Source organism: Arvicola amphibius, chromosome 7 (genome assembly GCF_903992535.2).
Source record: "Arvicola amphibius chromosome 7, mArvAmp1.2, whole genome shotgun sequence".
Lineage (NCBI taxonomy): Eukaryota > Metazoa > Chordata > Mammalia > Rodentia > Cricetidae > Arvicola > Arvicola amphibius.
Genome location: NC_052053.1, coordinates 558,281 through 580,202, shown reverse-complemented (window position 1 = coordinate 580,202; position 21,922 = coordinate 558,281). Strand labels below are relative to the sequence as shown.

Sequence of the window (21,922 nt, the reverse complement as noted above, 5' to 3'; positions counted from 1 at the left end):
AATGAACTAGATCCTATTTTTTTGTTTTTTAATGTTTTTAGCTTTTGTTTCCTTCCAATATACTGAACTTATATTTATTTTTTATATGTGAATTCTGCAAAATTGACATGACTTTGAGTTTAATCTATTCCTCATTCCATATTACTGATCAGTAACTCATTTCTTTCTTCAAGGTAATAGCACTCCTCACTGTGCTACACATTGAAGGCAACAGTTTATAGCCAAAGGATAGACAGCCTGAACCATTGAGATCATGTGTCGCTGCTCTGTGCCTTGCACTTTTGGTTTGTGACAAACCATAATAGTTTATTGTGTGTTTGAAGAACAGATTTTAAATATCCTTTTTTTTGTATCCTATGAAAATTTATGAAATGGAACTACATAGGATTGCAAATAACTCAAGGAAATAAATACAAGTGGACATCTCTACTGGGTCTGTGGATTTGACACATAATTTGACACAATTATTTTTTGAATTCCATAGAGTAAAGAACTTATAACCTTGATACCTGTCATTCATGGATGGATCAACATTACAAAGTCCCCAACAAAAGAACCATTCCACATTGTTAAAATTCATCTTAATTGGGTTTTCTGATGTTCCCAATTTGCAAGAATTTCTTTTTGGGGTGTTCTTGATAATCTATATAATTATTGTGATGAGCAACAGTTTTATAATCATAATTACTAGAACTGACCCTTCCCTGCAGACTCCCATGTATTTTTTCCTTGGAAATTTTTCTTTCTCAGAAATATGTTATGTGTCAGTCATTCTCCCCAGGTTATTAACCAGTCTCTACAGACAAGACAGAAGTATTTCCATTATAGCATGTGCTATTCAAATGTATTTATTTCTTGTCTTGGGGGCCACTGAATGCCTTATTCTGACTGTTATGGCTTATGACAGATACGTTGCCATTTGTAACCCATTGCTCTACCCTCTCATCATGAACAATAGTTTCTGTATTCTACTGGCAACTGGCTGTTGGGTATTTGGAGTTCCTGTGCATATAGGGTTCACATATTGGATCTTCTCTCTACCATTTTGTGGATCAAATCAGTTGGATCATTTTTTCTGTGATGTACTTCCAGTAGTGAACCTAGCTTGTGGGGACACTTTATTGCTAGAGGTAGTGATTTATGTGATTGCACTTTTAGTGGTCACAATTCCTTTTATGTTGATTCTTGGATCTTATGTAAAAATAATCTCAACCATTCTGAAGCTTCCATCTGCTACTGGGAGAGCCAAGGCCTTCTCTACATGTTCTTCCCACCTTATGGTTGTAGCTTTATTCTTTGGATCATGTATCATCACATATTTGAGGCCAAAATCTAGCTATTCAGCAGTAACAGACAAAATTCTTTCTCTTTTCTATACAATTGTGACCCCACTATTTAATCCCATAATATACTGTTTGAGAAACAAAGATGTTACGATTGCATTGAAAAAGTTCCTTTTGATAAGTTTTATGTTATGACTTGCAACACATGCTTGATTTATTTTGATAAATTTCTTATTTTCTGTAATTGTAGTGTAAATATGTCATTGATACCTCCTTCTATTTTTCTTAACCAATTCATGTAACATTCCCCTTGCTCCATTTCAATTTCATGGCCCTTTTTAAAAATTATTTGTACATATAAGTCCATGTACATAAAACACAATAAACATTGCTCTTTTTCATACAGTATTTGCGATTATTTTTCAACAACCTTAATTTCGAGTCATTCTGAAGGAGTGCTCACATTTTTATATTATTATGCAAAACCAACTCAGTGTTTATTATCAAGCAATAGATTAATTCCAAGTTTGAGTTCTTATTTATGTGCAAATAAAATTTCAAGAAAATTCTTGATTTCAAAAGTAACAATGTAGTTATTAAAGAATTGTTTAGTTCTTTTTATCTTAGGATTTCAAAATAACTGCTCTATTTTCTATTTCATGACAGTATCATGGAGATGTATGCTGTGCTGGGTAGTTCAGTGTCAACTTGACACAAACTAGAGGCAGTGAAGAGGGGGGAACTTCGGTTGAGGAAATGCCTTCATTGTTATGAGCAAAAGGATTATTTAATAATTAGTCGGTCTCATTTCACATGGTCAGACTATCAGAGTGAGGAACTGTGAATGCAGGTTTAAATGCAGTGTAAGGAATGTTGGAATTACTGCCTTGTGGGTTTCTTCACCATAAACTATTTCTTCCTGCTACAAATTTGTGATTCAACTCCCACAGTTCATTACTATTTCATCATTTACTGGACACAATTTTACCTAGGAATTTGCTGTTTACTGATTACATCCTCTAGGTATGTGTGAAAACAGTCCCACTAACAAGTGTTTGCTCCTGTCTCCTATGCAAATGCAGGGATCAGCCTTCCTGCAATAATCTTTATGGACAGGCATTGGGTCAGTGTTTAGGGTCCATATAAAATATTCCATCTAAGACATTCCCAGATATCCAAGGACATAGAATTCCTTCGTGCTCAAATTTGCAGATCCATTTCTACTCAGATAGATAGAAAATAGATGCATTTACTGGTTTTACCTCACTTGTTGGTAAAGAAGCAATTGTCTAACAGAGCCTTGTTTAAATGATTCCTAACTCCTAATGCTCATCTTCACCTCAGTTTACTGAAGACTTTCATTAAGGAGATTTACTACTGTGCCTTAACCTCAAGAAAAACAATTCCCCATCTTCCCATAGCCCAGTGGAAGACAAACTTCTACTGGTACCTCTGGTTGGCATCAAGCCCCAAATCTGGCAATTTTGAAGCTTGGGTATTTTCTTTGTTCCAACTGCTTAGAGTAAGTGAGTAAATGCTATAAAATTCAGATCCAAAAGGGCCTTAAAGTTTGCAACATTTGGCAAAAGTGCTAATGGACAGTAGTAGGCCGTAAACTTCACTTGTTTCTGAATTGGGCTGCCTGAAGGATTTTGTGGGTCTATGTAGCTGGGTAAGAAAAGAGTTAACGGAAGTTGGAGCAGAAGCATCCTATAAATTAGCAGAGATAGGAAAATGAAGAAAAAAGAAGGAAAAGAATGTAGCTGAAAAATGAAATTTAATTAGAATTGAGACAGAGTGAGAGCTAAGAAATTATACACTGTGTCCTTATAAAAAGCACCAATTAGAGACAGTGGGATATAGAAAAACAAACAAATACAATGACATGAAGTTGAGAGAAAGGGCATATTAGATTGGCTTGGAAATATTGGAGAGAAAAATGGGGAGGGTACATATGAAATTTGCATATCATAAATATGAATGAAATTTTTATACAATGAAAAATAATAAAGCTAATTTTATTCACTAGCATTTGAAAGGTAGAGTAATATATTTTCATTGGAGCACATAACTGAATTAAAAAGTAAGTGTTCGTATTACTAACTCAGTCCTAAATAAGATATGGAAGAAATGAAAACCTGTGCTAAATGAAACATTTGTCATTGATTGTACAAAATTCCTCTGCTTTTAATCCAAGCACTAAGAAGACAGAGGCAGGTGTATCCCTGAGTTCAAGGCCAGTGCCTGGTCAACAGAGCAAATTCCAGGACTGCTGAGGCTACATGAGAAACAATGTCTTAAAAATAAAATGAAATAAATACATGTGATGCTTTTGCAAATGATAACAACAAAGAGTTATCCAATGAAAAAATAATAAAACAGAAAATGAAGTTTTGTTACTAAAAAAATCCTATAACTAGATTATAACTGGTCAAATGAGTTAGGTATATAATATCCTTAAAAGGGTGTGGAAATACTGCTTTAATAAATTCACTATAAATATATAGATGGTATTACTTCTTTTTTTTTGTTTTTTGAGACAGTGTTTCCCTGTAGTTTCTAGAGCCTGTCCTGAAACTAGCTCTTGTAGACCAGGCTGGCCTCGAACTCAGAGATCCGCCTGCCTCTGCCTCCTGAGTGCTGGGATTAAAGGCGTGTGCCACCACTGCCCGGCTATAGATGATATTAATATCAATATTATGTTTATGATGAAAGGATAAAAAATGAAGCTACTTTTATACACTCATTACTATTGTTGGTAGGGTCAATACAGACATATGAGTTGGGTTGCTGCCCTTAAAGTAATAATCAATAACTATACAAAATTATCTCTAGCAGCTTTTCATATTTTTATTAAGAGGTATATGAGAAAACATATCTTTTCACCAATATTTATATAAATAAACTATTTCTGTCACCAGTTAAAAAATAATGTCACAATTCCTGTGGCAAGCACAATTACTGTGGAAACTTTGTATACAGTAAGATAATGCCAAAGATCAGTTCTCCCTGTGTAGTAACAGCTCATTTATATTTCAATAAATAAAGCTTGCCTAAAGATTACAGAGTAAAAAGTCCCGCTGTTAATAGTAACAGGAAATGATAACACATACCTATAATCCCAGTAGCCACATCAGTTTGCCAAATAACCAGAAGGTTCATGACTTTAATACCAAAAGTGCATACCCTTAATCCCAGTCCTAGAGAAGATTATAAAGTAGGAGAATACAGTACTCAGACAGAATCTTAGTCTGAGATTCCTGAAGGCAGGATCACCATCTCCAGACTGAGTTTGAGGTAAGAACCAGTGGTGGACTATTTTGCTTTTCTGACTTTCAGTTTGATCCCCACATTCTTTCTCTCTCTGAGTTTTTATTAACCAAGCTTCATTTTGGTGCCCACATTTTGGGGCATGAATTTACAAAAAAGTCATTTACCTGAGGCTTTTTATCCACCAGCCAAGGCCAGAGTTGGTATTGGAATTTTAGCTCTAGGAACTGGAACCCAAACCCAACCATCTGAGTTTGGGAAATCTAGTGATTCCGGTTCCCATCTGCGTGGCTTAACTTCCATGAAAAGATGGAAATTACACAGAGAATCTAAATATTGTATGTTAATGAACTGTCTTTAAATTGTTTGACTGCTGAGGAAGGAGCAACAACTGCTAGAAGACATTTGATTATAAATGCTGCTGGATTAATCCAACCTAAACTTTTTGAAAATGCCTTGACTTCGAAGTCAAAAGATGTGTTACTTTGCAGGAAAGCTTTTGCTTTGATTCCACAGGAAATGAGCATCTGTTAATTCATTATTGGTAAAGAAAAATAAAGTTTGATTGGCTCTGGATTCATTCTGGGTTAAGAAAAATAAGATTTGGTCAAGGATGACCCATTGAGAAACCTCCAATCGGAGCAGATGGTTCAGATGATCCAACATTTTAGAGCAACCCTGCTGCAGCTTCCTCTGTGTTCTACATCCAGAACTGTTTTCAAGACTGCTGCCTGGGATGATCCAGCTTACAGAAGACTCCAGTCATGACTTGTTCATAACCCTAAATTTTCTTTGGGTCTCCATAACATTATTAGCTTCCCCCAATAATCAAGAAGCTGCTAAAAAACTACAGCCACATTATCAGAAAATGGACTATGGATGCATGTCTTGGCTTAGTGTGTTGGTTACAAGTTGTTATGGATAATGGTCAGGAAAAGAAGGTAAACAAAGGAATTAGATTCAAGGTTTTGGTTTTGAAAAGAAAAAAAAGGATATAAATATGGTAGGATAAAAGGATAAATTACTGAATCTACTCTGGAAAGAAAACAAGGAGGCAGAAAATATGATAAGAAGGTAGATTATTGAATATACTTTTAAAAATCAACTACTAGTTTGAAATGTTTGACATTGGATTGGATTTTTGTGTTTTGTTTACATATTTTGTATATTGATATGAATTTGATATTAATTTTGTTAAAACCTACTGTACATACATTTTGAATCTTGTCCAAGGTATTGTACCTATTCATCTCATATAATGTATGCAATAGAATGCAAATCTAGTTTTTAAAAATTATTACCAATTGTTTAAGATAGTAAGGAAATGTAGGCAGGTAATTAGTTACCTATTATAATCAACTTGTTGTCATATTAGGTATGATTTCAAGGTAAAACAAAATATATTTTAGATAGACAAATCATCTTAAAACACTTCAGAGGTCTACAGAATAAGGTTTCAATAACCAAGATTATTCTTCTTTGTGAAAATAAGGTATATTGGCTCCTGGCAGCACTAATCTACTTCAGAGAAGATAAAAGACCTCGAAGAAACTCCACGTGGGGATGATTTTCTTTGTGGCAAAAGTAAGTCACTGGACAAGAAACTGCAACGGCCTCAAATGCTGACAGTATGCTGTCCTAATTTGAAAAACAGGACACAAAATATTCTGCGTCACAGAGAAGTCTGTAGGTTAAACTAGGCTTGAAGCCCAAAGATGGATTCAAGATCATTTCAGAGGAAATACGGATGACTGTCCAGACAGTCAGCTGTTTCTATTATTGATTACATGTTTTGGAAGTTGCCTGCTTGCACTTGCTGATTACTTAGTAAATATTATCTTTTTCTCAGGTTTCCAAGATTCTTGAAGACTAGATATTTATTTATAGTTATAGTCTCCCTTGTTTACAAGGCTCTGAAAAGAAATTTACTAAGGAAATGCAAAGTATATAAGATTGTGAGACATCAAAATATACTTTGAGCCGGGCGGCGGTGGCGCACGCCTTTAATCCCAGCACTCGGGAGGCAGAGGCAGGAGGATCTCTGTCAGTTCGAGGCCAGCCTGGTCTACAAGAGCTGGTTCCAGGACAGGCTCCAAAGCTACAGAGAAACCCTGTCTCGAAAAACCAAAAAATATATATATATACTTTGAATGGTAATACCAATTATGATAGAAAGTAAATTAGGCATAAGACTTTAGACTCACCAAGTTAGGATAGATTTATGATTTCTAGATCCAAAGAATGATACTGTAAAAACCTATAATCAGCAGTATAAAAGTATTTTGATATTTAGATAAGAGAAGAACATAAATTTGATTAATATCATTTTCCCAGAAATTAATTATTAATAGTATCCTAAAATCAATTTGATGCATAGGAGAAATTTTCCTCAGGGGTTTGATGGTCCTTATTAAATAACAATTCCTATCTGGAACCAAAATAATTAGAGTGGAATCAGTGCAACTCCCTGAGGAAAGCAAGAGCATATAAAACACGAAAGATAAAATTTCCATTTACTTTCACTGCCGATTTCAAGTGGATGTGTAGAGGTAAGATCAAGTCTGTCTTTAAATCGTGGAATCTTATAGGGCCTTCCCAACCACTAGGCATTATCTTGCTTTATGGAGTTGTGAACTCTGCTCTTCAAGGTAGCAAGCTCAAAACTGAAAGTTGCAACCATATATCCATGGATTTAACTTTCTTTGTACTCAGTGTAACAGCCTGTGGAATTCACAAAGACCTTCTTTTGAATAAGAGTTAAAGAAAATCTTCAAATAAAATCTGTGGATTTAAAAACTTTGTATTGATGAAAATGAAGGAAAGGTAATTTACAAACACAAAAACAAAAAAGGTTGTACTAAATTCTCACTAATTAACTGTTAGCAGTGGGCTACTTTACTGTACAGCCCATAACTCTGTTTGCAAGGTTGAAGTGGCCCTCTGCAAACTGAGAGTCACTCTGCATACTGAGGGTCAGCTTTTAGATATCCCCCAGTCTCATGACCAGCAACTGACGTGATCTATGTTATCGTTTAAATGAAAGAATGTATGTGACTTTTCAGCTATGCATTGTCCCATAGTCTTCCCTGCTATGCAAAACTGGCCATATTAGGGGACTATAGAGCTTTGGTAAACACCACCAGAAATGCCAAAGAGTAACAATGAGCTAAATATAAACATTAGCTTAACCGAAAAAACCCTGTTAATACAAATTGTTTTTAAAGTAATTTATTTCTGATTTTCATCTCAAGATTGTATAAATTCTTTTATTCATGTCTGATGTTAGCTTAATCCGACAAAGGGGAGTTTGGAATCTGCTCATGGCCACAGCCACAGAAGTCTGTCTCTTCCTGTGGTCACAGCTGTAGCTGACAAATTTTGTGTACCCCAAGGAGATTTTTTTTCTTTTTCTGGAATAAAATTTGCTTCTGGTTTAATAGAAAAAAAGAAGAAATACAAAGATATAATTTCCCTACAGTGTTCCTGTATTTATAATGTATGCATCTCAAAACTGTGTTGAAATATAGCTGAGTCTAGTAAAATAAATCTCATGTCATGAGCTCATTTTGACTACATACCTAGTGCTTTTTGAATGTTAAAAAATTTTATGCTGTAGTTAAAAAGCAAAATTATCATAAAATATGTCTAAAAACACATAAATATATTCATTCATCTCATCCAGCCAACATAAGACACTTGTGGATTTGAAAAAATAAATGCTTCAAGCATGGAAATTGTTTTATCTACAGATGAAGAGCAAAGTAAACTAAAATATTCTAATATTACAATTAGAGAATTCATTCTCTTAGGATTTTCTGATGTTCCCTATCTCCATTGGATGCTTTTTGGGGTATTTTTGCTCATGTATTTGATTACTCTTCTCTGCAATAGCATTATAATACTAATAACAAGAATTGACCCTGCTCAACGGACCCCTATGTATTTTTTTCTTAGCAACTTCTCTTTTGTGGAAATCTGCTACGTAACAGTCACCATCCCGAGGATGCTCATGGATCTTTGTACACAGAAAGGCAGCATTCCATTGTTTTCCTGTGCTTTACAAGTCTGTCTTGTCATCATGTTTGGAGGAATGGAGTGCCTCCTACTTACAGTCATGGCCTATGACCGTTATGTGGCCATTTGTAATCCTCTGAACTATCCACTAATCAAGAACAGTAAGATCTCTGTGCAGCTTGTGGCTGCTTGCTGGATCAGTATCATTCCAGTTGTGACTGGGCAAACTTATCAAATTTTCTCTTTGCCTTATTGTGGATCTAACGAAATTAATCACTTTTTTGTGACAACCCCCCTATACTTAAGCTTGCTTGTGGAGACACATTTGTGAATAATTTAGCAATCTATGTTGCTGCAGTGATTTTTATCATGGTTCCATTTCTGTTAATCATTGCCTCCTATGGCAAGATTATCTGCAACATTCTATATCTGTCATCTGCTGGAGGAAGTTCTAAAGCCTTCTCTACCTGCTCATCACATCTTATAGTTGTGGTATTGTTTTATGGAACAGCTATTATAACATATGTAATACTAAAATCAAATCAATCAGAAAGCATGGGGAAGCTGCTGTCTCTTTTCTACACTGTTTTCATCCCACTGTTGAATCCCATCATATATACACTGAGAAATAAGGACATCATGGTAGCACTGAGAAAATTACAAACTAAGTTATTGATATATGGGACCACATAAAATTACAAAAATGGTTTTCTTATATGTTTTGCATGTATATGCAACACAGCAGAATTGTTAAATTCATTTCTGAATGTTCAACTATAATAATTAATATTGTTTTAGTACTCATGTCAAATGAAATTTGTTTGATGAAATTTGAAGTTCTGTAAACAGAAACTGTACTTCATTTCCTGGCTACCCTGACCCAAATAATAAAACAGAAATTACATTAATTTCAACACTATTTGGCAAATGGCTCATCGTATTCCTGCATAGCTCGTATATCTTAAGGTACCCCTGTAATAGGAAACTGTGCATTATTTGCTGGCTGCCCATTCTCAAACAGATACACAAAAACTGTATTAATTACAACTTTGCTTGGTTAATGCCTCAGGTGTATTTCTAGATAGCTCTCACATCTTAAATTAGTCAATTTCTATTAATGTGTGCATTGCTATGAGCCTGAGGCTTTCTTGTAAGACTCTTGTAAGACTTCTCCTTTCATAGCTACGTGGTATCTCCCTGACTCCTCCTGCTTGCCTCCTTTTTCATTGCTTAGATTTCCTGCCTTACTATATGCTTGACTGCCATAGGCCAAAGCAGATTCTTTCTTAATCAGTGCTAATAAAACATATTCATAGCATACAGAATGAGTCCCTACATTATAACCTATTTCTATTAGTAAATGTATCACCACGAGGCTGTGGCTCACTGGCATCCTTGGCCTTCGTCAGCTACAGGGCATCTCCTTGAGTCTGCCTACTTTTTGTATATATCTGTTTTCAGATTTTCTGCCTGGCTTTAGTCTGCTAAGCCATTGGCCAAAACAGCTTTATTCTTCCACCAATAAAAACAAAATATATACAAAAGGACATCCCACTTCATATCACATTTTCTGTTTAATTAGAAATGAAGGCTTTAACTTTGACATAGTAAAATTACATATGCAAAACAGTGATTAAACAAGAATCAAAGTTACAATATTTTGTCCATTTATATTTGGCAAATTAAGGAAATACTCTATCATCTATCCTATTTTTGTGAGTCTAAAGTTTTGTGTTTAATTTATCATAACTAAGGAAAACAAAAATTATAACTATCTGGTAGTCAACTCCATCAAAGATCCCAGAAGTGTATAATATTACCTAAACAAGAAGTACATTGTAAGCAACTTCCAATGTTCTAGAAATGACACAGACATCTCACTGCCTGGAGAGTCACCCAAAGTTCTTTCGTAATGTTGGGGCATCTGTCTTCAGTCTATAGGCCCGTAATATCTGGCAAACTTTTCAGTGAAGCAGGAAACTTGAAGATTTGTTCTGCCTTGTACTGGCAAGGTTCATCAGTTGCTTTTTTCTGTGTTTAGCAGAATGTCTGACATTTTCTTCTGTGAAGTAGGAACTCTGAAGGACCATCACTTTTTTGGAAAGTTCAGTAGTCACTTTTCTATGGGTTCTATATGCCTAGTATAATACAGCATACAGTCATACAGTCTAGGAAAGGGCAGCTTCTTGCCCAAAGGGCTCGACTTGTTACCTTGAAGACAAATTCCATAATGAGTTTCTTCGATGTCCATCCACGTCTCTGAAATACTTGTTGCGGACAGAAGAAGAAATGTCTCACTGTTGAAAAAAGTCTAAGTTCTTAAAATATTTTAAATGCTGTATTATGTAGGTCTTTGAGATGTTTGAAGAATTTCTATCCATTTTAAATATATCTCTGTACATCTAGAAAGCCTAACTAACATGACTATGCATTGATTATTATAGGTGACTATCTATAATTGATAATTTTAATTATATATTACATTTTAATGAGTTAAAATAAACATAATACCTTAAACAAGAGTAGATATTTGTAGCAATAGACCAACATCTATACTAATGTAAAGTGTTTATCTCTAAATAATATCCCCCTTCTTTGGCCACAATCTCAGATACTCCGTTTCATATTGAAACATTTTTTCAACTGCAAGAAGTCAATTTCCTGCTGCCCTGTACCCTCGTACAGTTCCCTCCCTACTTCCTAATGTTGGCGGTGACCCTCAAGGTACAGAGACAGGGCATGCAGTAGGGTGAAGGAGCTGCTCCAATCCCACTTCCCCACAACTGTGCACCTCTCCATAGTAGTGTGTGCACACCGCTGTTTCCCAACCCTTGTTTGTTTGCACTGCCGCACCCACACTGGGCAGCCATGCGTTCTTTGAACTCCATGGGTGGGTTTTCAGGCTAATTAGGTTCGCCTAATGTTTCTGCTGCCATCACCCTGTGTCCACTCACACTGAGGCCATGGCTCCACTAGTGAACACAAGGCTCCTAGCAACAAGGCAGTGCACCATCGCCACCCTGGGATTGTGAGAGCTCAGGCAGCTGGGTGCTTGGCGCAAATGTTGCAAATGGCTTGAAGCTACAGCACCCCACTCCATGCCCAGGCCCCTGCCACCTCCCAAGGAGTGTTCCTCAGTCGTGGGTGCTATTCAGCCCCCCCACCAACTTGGGGCTCCCAGTCAAATGGTCAGGAGGTCAGGCGGTGGGCACTCAGTGCCCACTGTTCCCCAAAGGCTTTGCCCTCTTCCAATTTCTGGTACCACTGCAGCGCTCCAATTTGCAGGTCAGCCCCTTTCAGCTGTTCTGCTCTTGCTGCCTTTCTTCTAAAGAGGCATGCTGCTCTCTTTCCCTTTGCCCCATATTCAAGCTCTCTCCAGGTAGTGAGTAAGAGAAAGTGGAAGAAATCATCTGTACGATAGCTTTAGTTCATTAGAAACATGAGTACATTACAAACACAAAGATCACAAAAGCCCAAGGGCACAGGTAGAGAGTTTGCTCCAATAACACAAAGGAAAAAAATTTTAAAAACAGTGACAGGTTGGCATTCTCAAGTGGGAGAGACCCTGTTGGCTCAACTCAATTATGACAAAACTGTCCAGATTTGAGGCTCTTTCTCATCCTCCATCAAATGAACCTTGAGGGATTCCTCCACAGGGAGTTGGGACTCAAACCCACATTCTCCCTCCACAGGGAGGTGAGATTGAAACCCATGGTCTCCCTCCAAAAGGAGATGAAACTTGAACCCATGATCTCCCTCCATGGGGCCCATAATGTCTTTTGGATCATCCGTGGTCCCAGCACTCCCCAACACCTCCGCTGATCGGCTGAGCAACCCAATTGGGACTGTAACCAACTTTGCATCTCACTGTAACCACTTTACATATTCTGTGTGCTACAGAAAATGAAAGAAACATGAACCCAAAAAGGAGGCAAAGACTAAGATAAACAAAGAAAGTTACCTTCTGGCTGTGGCCGGCGGCCTTGGGATATCAAGGATGAGCTCTCAAATGGTATGCCCATGTCACAGGACACCCAAACAAGACCACCACAGAACCAGTGTCCAATGCAATCACACTGGGGTTTTTTGATTACAAGTTAGCTAACTCAGAACATAATCCAACACTCTGGCAAAGCAGGTGTGTGAGAATGTCTCCCAGGGCTTCAGCGTAAGGGATTTTAAAGGGAAGAAAAGTAAGCAGGATGGTACAAGCCTTGGCATTTTGGGATTTTGTAAAAGTATGCAGTTTCTTAATACTTTGGTTGGGCTATAGGGAAATTTCAAACAGCGACTGTCAGCACACACGAATTTTAAAACAGCAGTCAATCAGATACCTACAAGGACATTTGAAGCAAGCAGTTGTTGTTTAGATCCCCTGTTGGGTCACTTTGACCAGGAATGGCACAGTTTCTTGGAAATGTTTATGACTTACTAGGCTACATTCACCCCCCTAGTTATGTTCTGTCTAAAATGAAATTTCTTTCTCAAAACGGAATTTGTTCTGCCCCCTAGAAAATTAGGTTAGGGTTTTCACACACAAATAGGTACTTGGGAGTGGCTAGTACATATCCGGTGAGCTCCTTATTGGAGAAAGTTAAGAAAGGAATTAAATTATCAGGAGTTTCTAGAGAGGATGGTAAGTGTGCTATACTACACTTTTAGGTGATAGATAAAAGTTAAAATGCTTATTTTCAGTAAAATTATGATTAGGACTTGAACTTTATTTTAAATCATTGTGCACTTTTTTTCTTCTCTGAGCATGCACAGAATCAGGTAACCAAGCAACCTATATAAACAGTCAGGTGGAAGCCATGACTCTTAATCAGATTAGCACAGACACCAGATGCTGCAGTTTCTATGGGCCTAGGTCTAGAGTGAGACTTACTGCTCTAAGCAAAGAAGAGACCAATGCTCTAAATTATCAGTTCCAGGCTCTGCTGTTTTCAGCCACTCTGACTGTGGGTGCTGGGGTTCTTTCTCTGGGTTGCAGTTAATTCTCTCCTCTGTTGTCCTTGAGTGTAAAACACAAGCCCCAAATTTCCTGAATTAAAGCACCCGTAGGATGAGGTGAAAGTGAGTTCAAGGATTACACCGTGGAATAAAACCAGAGCAGTAGCTTGGGCAGGTAGTAATTCTATGTCCTTGAGTATCTGTGAAAGTTTAAGTGGGGTGCACCATGCCTGGACCCAGATGCCTGCTGATGAAGGTAACTGCAGGAAGGCAGAACTCTGCAATTATCTAGGAGAAGAATAAGGCCTGGCAGTGGAAACTGTTTCCACAAATAGTTCTGAACTGTGAACAATTCATTTTCAAATATGTAACAAAAAGAGAATTCAGCTACACTGGAAAATTTACATCAAAGGACAGCCACTTATTTACAAAGCAGTAACTCCAAAAAGCTTTGCTTTTTGGTTCAGCCTTTACCCAAACCCTGGGTTCAGATGAGTCACTCATAAAAAGATAACTGAGCAATTACTTTATAAAATTGTGGCTTGTAGCAGGAAACCTGAGGAATAGAAATAAATCATAAATTTTCTGAAGGTGTTAGTAAAGATGAAATAGAATCCAAGGATAATAACTCCAGTGGTCTACATAAGATTAGTTGATCAGTCATAAAATATTCAAGAAGTGGAAGAGCCTGAAAATCAGAAAGGAAAGGAAAGAAATAAAAACACTAATAAAAGAATCCAGGCTTAGATTTTGCAGCATAGATTTTTGCAGAAAACTTCTTTTTTTTTTACCTTTAAAACAATCTTTTCCCATTTTATGTAACAATTCCATTTCCCACTTCCTTTCTTCCCCCTTCCCCACACCTTCTCCTTACCCAGGCCCCTGTATACTATTCAGAGAGGGTAAGCTTTCTCATGGGGAGTCAATAGAGTATGGTGTAACAATTGGAGGCAGGACCAAAGCACCCCCCCACATATCTACATTGATAAATGCATTCCTCCAAAGAGAATGAGTTTCAAAATGCCAGTTCAAGCACTAGGGATGTATCCTGGCCCCACTGCCAATGATCCCACAGACTTTCTCTGCTACACAATTGTCCTTCTTATTCAGTGGGCCTAGTTTAGTCCTATGCAGCTTCCCCTCCTGTTGTGAACTCCCACTGCCTCAGGTCAGGTGTTTCTGAGAGTATCCCCATCATGGTCTTGACCCCTTTGCCCTTATTAATACTCCTCCACTTCTTCAACTGTTTTCTGAGAGCTTGACCCAATGATTAGTTGTGAATCTTTTATTATAGTTAAGGTATATTTCAATTTGATTACTTTGGAAGGCTAGTTCAGGACCTCTAAGAGAGACATACATGGGTTACCCTGAGAAGGGGAAATAGACAAGATCTCCTGAGAATATCAAGAGTGTAGAGCGGGAGAAGAGAGGGCAGAAGGGGAAGGAGAATAGAAGAGATTGGGGAGGAGAACATGAGGGAACTACATGTCCAAGATGAAGGAAGGACAGGGGGAGAGCAAGGAAAGAGTTACCTTAATTGAGGGAGTAATTATGGGTCTAGCAAGAAAATTGGCACTAGGGAAATTTGCAGGCATCAACAAGGATGACTCCAGTTAAGACCCTAAACAACAGTGGAGAGGGTACCTGAAATGCAGAAGACTTCCTGATGAGCAAAAGAATACCATAAAAGCATGAAACGGCTTAAGTAGCATAACTCACATGGAATTTCCAGGGGCCACACCAATCATGCCCCTAGGAATTATACTGTCAGGTAACACATTGCCATGAAACTCTCTTAGAATACAGAGAGGAAAAATGTCTAATACAAATAATAATCCAAATGTTTTAATTGTCAAGTTGTTGATAAGCTGAGTATATTAGGGAACACAGAAAGGGACTTCAACTGGGAAGAACACATCAACCAGGTATCCAGCAACAAGTTGACAGTCATGAAAGCATATGTGCATGGAACATCTTATAGAATCGAGAGACCATGCTGAGAATATATATTATATACAAATACATGTGATGCCAATTATTATAAAAAGGGGTCATAAATTTGAAGGGAACAAATTTACATATCTGGTGGTGTTTGGAGGGAGAAGTGGGAAGGAAAAAATATTGGAATTCCAAAATAAATGTTTATTAAATGATCATATTTGTAAATTATGTATAGATCTAAAGCTGCTAAAGTGATATTTGAATTTTACTGAAGAAAATAATTACTATGGTCATGAAATTGACATTCATGATCTAATGTCTGATTAAGTGCTTCTTTCCCTAAAAGGAAGCTATATAATCTGTAGTAACTGAATCTGCACCACAATAAACCACCTAACAAAACTTCCAGAAGAAAATACAATGGACCTACAGGAATTTGTTTTGGAGTTTTCTGATATTTCTCAGGTCCAGTTATTTCTTTGCAGACTGTTCATTTTCAAATATTACACCATACTATTGGGCAACAGTACCACTGTGCCAATCACAAGGATATTCCTTACCATAGCTACTTTTTCTTTTTAGAGTTATGTTATATATTAATTACTCCTCCTAGTATGTTCTTCAACCTTGTGACTTAGTGAAGAATCATCTCTTTGACTGGCTGTGCTGCACAAATGTACTTCACTCTTATTCTGTGGCCCACAGAGTGCTTCCCCCTGACTGTGAAAATATATGAGAACTATGTATGCATTTGCAGTTCCCTGTACTATTCTGTAGTCAGAAGTCACACTATGTGGTATGTACTCCTAGCTTGTGGTTGGATCTTGGATCAGGGAAATTCCAGTAAATGTAGGACCAACATCACAAACTTTATATTGTTTTGTTGGATGGTAAGTGTTGCTTTTGTTGCTTAATGAATACAGATTCTGCCTTAGCCTGTAATAGGGCAGAGTAGAACGGGGTAGGAAAACTAAACTGGATGCTGGAAGGGATGAAAGCAGAACTTCATAGTAAAATATAAAATAATGGAAATGGGTTCATTCTAGATATAAAAACGACCTAGTAATGTTCTTAAGCTATTGGCCAAACAGTATTGCAAATAATATAGTTTCTGTGTGAATATTTCAGAGTCTGGCTGGTCGGAAAAATGAACAAGTAGCCTCATTACAACATTGTGTGGTTCCTAATACATCAACCACTTCTGTGATTCTCTTGCTAATTTACCCTTCTAGTGACGACATATTCATGAAAGAGGTTGTAGTTTTCCTAGATGCAGTATTATTTTGCTTGGTTTAGTTTCTGTTACTATTTATATCCTATTATGAATTCTGACGAAGTTATTATCTAAGTGATTCACTAGAAGATTCATTGATCTGTAGCTGTTAACTATATTTTTACATGTCTATAATAAAATTTCAAGAATTATTTATTTTACAAAGATAGCTATTCAAAATTAAACTTTACCTGTAATGTTGAAACTTATTTGCCTGTAGGTCTATGTATGAAATATTTATCACAAATTCCAATTCATTCTATGTCACATTTTATCTAACTCTGTATAGTATTTGTTATCAAAACAGAACTTCTGATATGATAAATTGTCTAAGATAGAAAGTCATACTTTGCTATATAATCTATTGGAGATAATAGCATTTACTTTCATGAATTAGTGGCAGCAGTATTTGAAGTGACACTCGTAGACTGACAATGAACCTGAAATAAAATAATAAATGCTCATATTCTTTTATATGTATATATTATATATTTGTCTAAATATGACTTACCAAATGAATCACTTACCATAAAAAGTTCTAGGTTTTGTCATATTAATTTATATCATGGGTTTAAAACCTTAACAATGACTTTGCATATCCAGGAAATTTGCTAATAATGTAGTGGTTTCAAGCCCCTAAATGTACTCACTTTGGTGCATATAGTTATATATCTTCTTTTTATTAAGTATAGTAAACAGAGTCATATTTTATGTATGTATACAAGGAATCCATATTGTGGGAAATCATGGTTATGTAAATATATAATACTGAAATATAGCCATCTATTTTAAAAATCAATAGAATAATTCTATGAACAGAGATAAATACTTTTACAGTGAATGGTGACAAAGCATGAATCACTTCAGATGTATTTCCTGAGTCTAAACAAAATATAGTAAATTAGTAAATATGGACACAGGATTTACTTTTTTTCTTTAAATATATTATATGTGTGTGTGCATGTGTGTGTGTTGTGTGTGTCTGTGTATGTGTATGCAACTGAGTGACTACATAGTTTTAAGAAGGAACTAAGACTAAGAAACTAGATAAGTAGCAAATTTCTTCCTTGATATGCATTTGTCATTGAGATCTATCTATTCAAAATACTTCAAAAAAAGGAAAATAACTCTAATTATTATGGTTACCACTTTATTATGTTTCTGCTGTCAGAATTTGCATTTCTTAATAACTGCACACAAAACATAAAGGTTAAGGGTATATAGGATGGATAGCCCAAGACTACCATTTCCCTCATTTATTCATTTCATTATTACTTTAAACTCCCTGAGTAGCAAGAATTTTGTTTCATTCAGTTAAAAAGTAACATGGGAAAGGAATTTTTCCCTAGAGTAGTGAGGATCTCCCAGTGAAATTTTAGTGTGTCTTCTTCCAATAGAATATATATAAGATGATGCCCAGTCTAACATTAAACAAATTCTTAAACACAGTTCAACTTATTTCTTCATCAGTTTTGAAATTTATCAATCAATAAACGTAAGAATGCTATATGTTTAAGTCCAAAATGATACTCTTGAGCTACTTTTGGCAAATGTCAAATTTACTTGTGCTTTTATTTTTTTTAATATCAACATTCTAGTAGAATCACACAAAGTAATGAAAAGAATTCAAGGACTTATCATTACCTTAGATTGACTTTTTACTGTTTGATATTTGACATTAATTACATAAATGAAAAAATACATTTTGTAAAAGAAAGATGAAGAAAGTTGTTGTCATTGATATTGTTATCTTATGTGCTAATATGTATCACATCATTTTATTTTTGGACAGATATCTTCAAATGTATCTGTATTAAATCTGGATTTCCAACTGTATAGCAGATGATCAAAACGTTGATGAATATGATTGAAGTTTCTTGGTAACCTACTCTTACCCAAAGTGTTCCTAACTGTTCATGATAAATTAATCTAGAAATATTAACATATTTCCTTTGGGCTTTAAAGATGTGAACCCTTTTATTTCACATCTGCAATTTTATTCATACACTTTTTCATAAAATTAAAAGTGTTAGGTGTACTCTAACTGATTTTAAGTGTTCCTGTTAATATCACAGCAATAGCTACAGTAACAGAAATCAGTGTTTCAAAAAGGATGAAAGTTAAATTAAGGTAAGGTACATGAATACAATATGCCTAAACCTACCAGAGATGCCTACTGATTTTCTCTTTCCTACTGTAATTCCTCACCTCTAATGGTAACCAAAAATATTTTCAAATTGTTAGAAAAATAATAGCGGACATATTAATCCATTGAAAACATTTATGCAACCCTTATACTAAGGAAATAGGTCAGGTTAGAATGTTGTTTGACATAAATGAATCCCTGTGTTAGAGCAGAACAACAAACAAATAAAAATATGAGAATTTAAGAACATATGGAATCATATAATTGCATTAACTCTTTCCTTGTAGCTTTAAATGTTAAAATTCATAAAGGTGAGTAAAATTACTTGTTCTTTTGACAGTGTAAAAGTGAGACTTCACACCTAAAACCAAGCAAAATATCAGAGAAATTTAATAAAGAAAGAAATAGAATTCTACAGATGTCGAGGAAGTGGGTCTGTTTATCAGGCTTTTTTTTCTATAGGATATCTTTTTGTCTGTTATTATTTTATTAATAATTTCCTTCTCCATAGACTTTCATTAAATTTTACAGCAGACTTGAAATTGCAACAAGCAACATTTTTCAGGGTTTTTTCATTGACATCTTAAATTTCATTTTTTCTTTTTTTATATATCTTATCTATTTTGTTGAGTATAATGTAGAGATGCATTCTATTACTTAAAGAGCAATGAGAGGTGAATATTGTAAGAAGGAGCACCCTGAAGGTAGAACAAGATGATATTTTATATGTAGCATTGTCTTGATGGAAACAGTTTTTGAGGAAAATGTTTGTCTGAACAAACTTAGAAAACACAATACTTTCTAACACTTAATGAAATGGATGAAATTGTTTATCATTGTATTCTACAATCAGGTATATGTTCAATTAGGTGGTTGAATAAATCTTCATGTGAATTTTATTATGTAGTGTAGAAAAATGGAAATTTTGTCTTGTACGTTTGTGACTGTGAATCATACCTTCACGATGTGAGTACTTCTTACTAGTTTTTGTTCCTTAAATTTTCAGTTAATTCATTCTCATCTTTTAATAATTGCTTTAGTTAATATTCAATATGAAAATTGTAAAATATAAAATAAATTATGATTTTACATTCCTGTACTCAGAAAATTATTAGGTTAGTTTTTCATATTTAACACAAGCTTTCTCACTTGTACATATGCTTTAGAACTAACATCTTGGAAAACCACCCACATGTAAGTCTTTAAATATAACTGGTGGTCTGCCTTTTATTTGCTGTGAATTTCACCTTTCTTTTTGAGTTAATAATGATTCATTTAGAAATTACTCAACAAATCCTTAAAATATATGTTGGGAGCTATTTCCATAAGAGTAGATGAAATAAATGTTATTCCAATGAACTTATCTACTGAATACATGACTGAATAAAAATTATGGAATATATATAAAATATGGACTATCATGTATATATGATACCAGATGAAATTATAATATTTACCTGGTGACAAAAATGAGATGATTATGATAAATAAGAACTTAAAAATGCAGAAGACATAATGAAACAAAGGAGAGCAAAATATTAAGGACAATAGTGAAGATTTCAAAGATTTGGGAACAGCTCAAAGAAAAGTGCAGTAGATACGCTTTCTGCAACATCTCTACTCTCAGAGTATAGAAGTGCACAACCTTCTTAGCTCTCCATTTGGCCATCAATGTCAGTGACAATTTTTCTGCCTCCTAAGTTAATCATTACAAGAAGATAACCCTAAAAATTAGATTATCCACCTTAATTTTTTTAAAATCTGAATTAAAGTGTTGAATGTCAATTTTTATGGATTTTAAAATTAAAGATAAGCACAGCATTACATATTAGTAGCACCTCACTATGCATGGTAGTTTGTTAATAATTATTTAACAATGAAAAGTTGTGTGCCAGAATAAAGAAGTTAAGAATGTTTGCAGGGCGGTGGTGGCACACGCCTTTAATCCCAGCACTCCGGAGGCAGAGGCAGGCGGATCTCTGAGTTCGAGGCCAGCCTGGTCTACAAGAGCTAGTTCCAGGACAGGCTCTAGAAACTACAGGGAAGCCCTGTCTCAAAAAAACCAAAAAAAGGAAAAAGAATGTTTGAGAAAATCAATTTTGATAAATTCTTTAAAATATATTTAAATATAAATTCTTTTAAATATATTTAAAGAATATTTAGACCAGCTCAGGTTCACACAAGATAAAATCCCAGCACTTAGAGGTAGAAGAGAACATGAATTCCCATTCCTAACCTAAAAACTATTTGCAATTGATACGTGCTGGGAAATGGGAACCATGTGTCCTCTGATAAAGTGTCTCTGGGAATACACACAGCACATTGTTCTCAGGAAGACTTGGAAGAGACAGCATAAATTCCATGGTTTTTTTTTTTGTTGTTGTTTGTTTGTTTTGTTTTTTTAGTTTTAGTTTTGATGGTCTTTTGTTTTGCTTGAAAATTATTGTCTTATTTTTTTGTTTGGTTTGATTTTTATTGTTTGGAGAGAAAGGTTGTTTGGAGAGAAGAAGTAACAGAGAGAAAGAACACAGACTTGGAGAGCAGTGATGTGGAGAGGATCTGGAGGGTGTGTGCAAATCGAAAAAGATGACAAAACATATGTAAAACAATAATTTAAAATCGCAAAGTGAATCTTTATTAAACTGAAGAAACATTAAATGTGATAATTATATATACAAAAATTAAAATATTAGGCAAGAAGAAAAATATAAACTAAAGGAATAGAATTGTTTTATAAAGGAGGATTGATTTGGAGTTCTGCTACTGAGTAATAATTGCATACCTTATTATTATTAACTAGAACATACATTGATATTTAGTCAGGAAATTAAAAAAAGAAAAGAAAATTCCTAATAAGCACATTTAAGCATTTGAGTATTATGCTGTTTTCAGTGTACAGATATACTCTGAATTCAAGGCCAGCCTGGTCTAGAAGAGCTATTTTAAGACAGGCTCCAAAGCAACACAGGGAAACCCTGTCTCAAAAATAAAAATGTAGACAATCACGAGGAAATCATTTCATTTTTGCTTGAATTATCCCCGCAG

The 21,922-nt window shown here is 35.3% G+C and overlaps 2 protein-coding genes across 2 annotated transcripts; both read left to right on the top strand.

The window, feature by feature from the left end:
• The first annotated feature begins 512 nt into the window (after positions 1–512).
• On the top strand, positions 513–1,478 carry LOC119819285 (olfactory receptor 10AG1-like). Its single transcript, XM_038337407.1, has one exon. It carries the CDS (start codon positions 519–521, stop codon positions 1,476–1,478), a length of 960 nt encoding a protein of 319 aa, XP_038193335.1. The 5' UTR covers positions 513–518.
• Positions 1,479–8,280: 6,802 nt separating this feature from the next.
• Positions 8,281–9,260, top strand: LOC119819401 (olfactory receptor 10AG1-like). Its single transcript, XM_038337595.1, is given in 2 exon segments — positions 8,281–8,842; positions 8,845–9,260. Coding segments are annotated over 2 exon segments (978 nt in total).
• Positions 9,261–21,922: the final 12,662 nt, after the last annotated feature.

Bases quoted from the DNA above. Each gene is read 5' to 3' on its own strand.
- LOC119819285 (XM_038337407.1), top strand. From the start codon at position 519: ATGGATGGATCAACATTACAAAGTCCCCAACAAAAGAACCATTCCACA.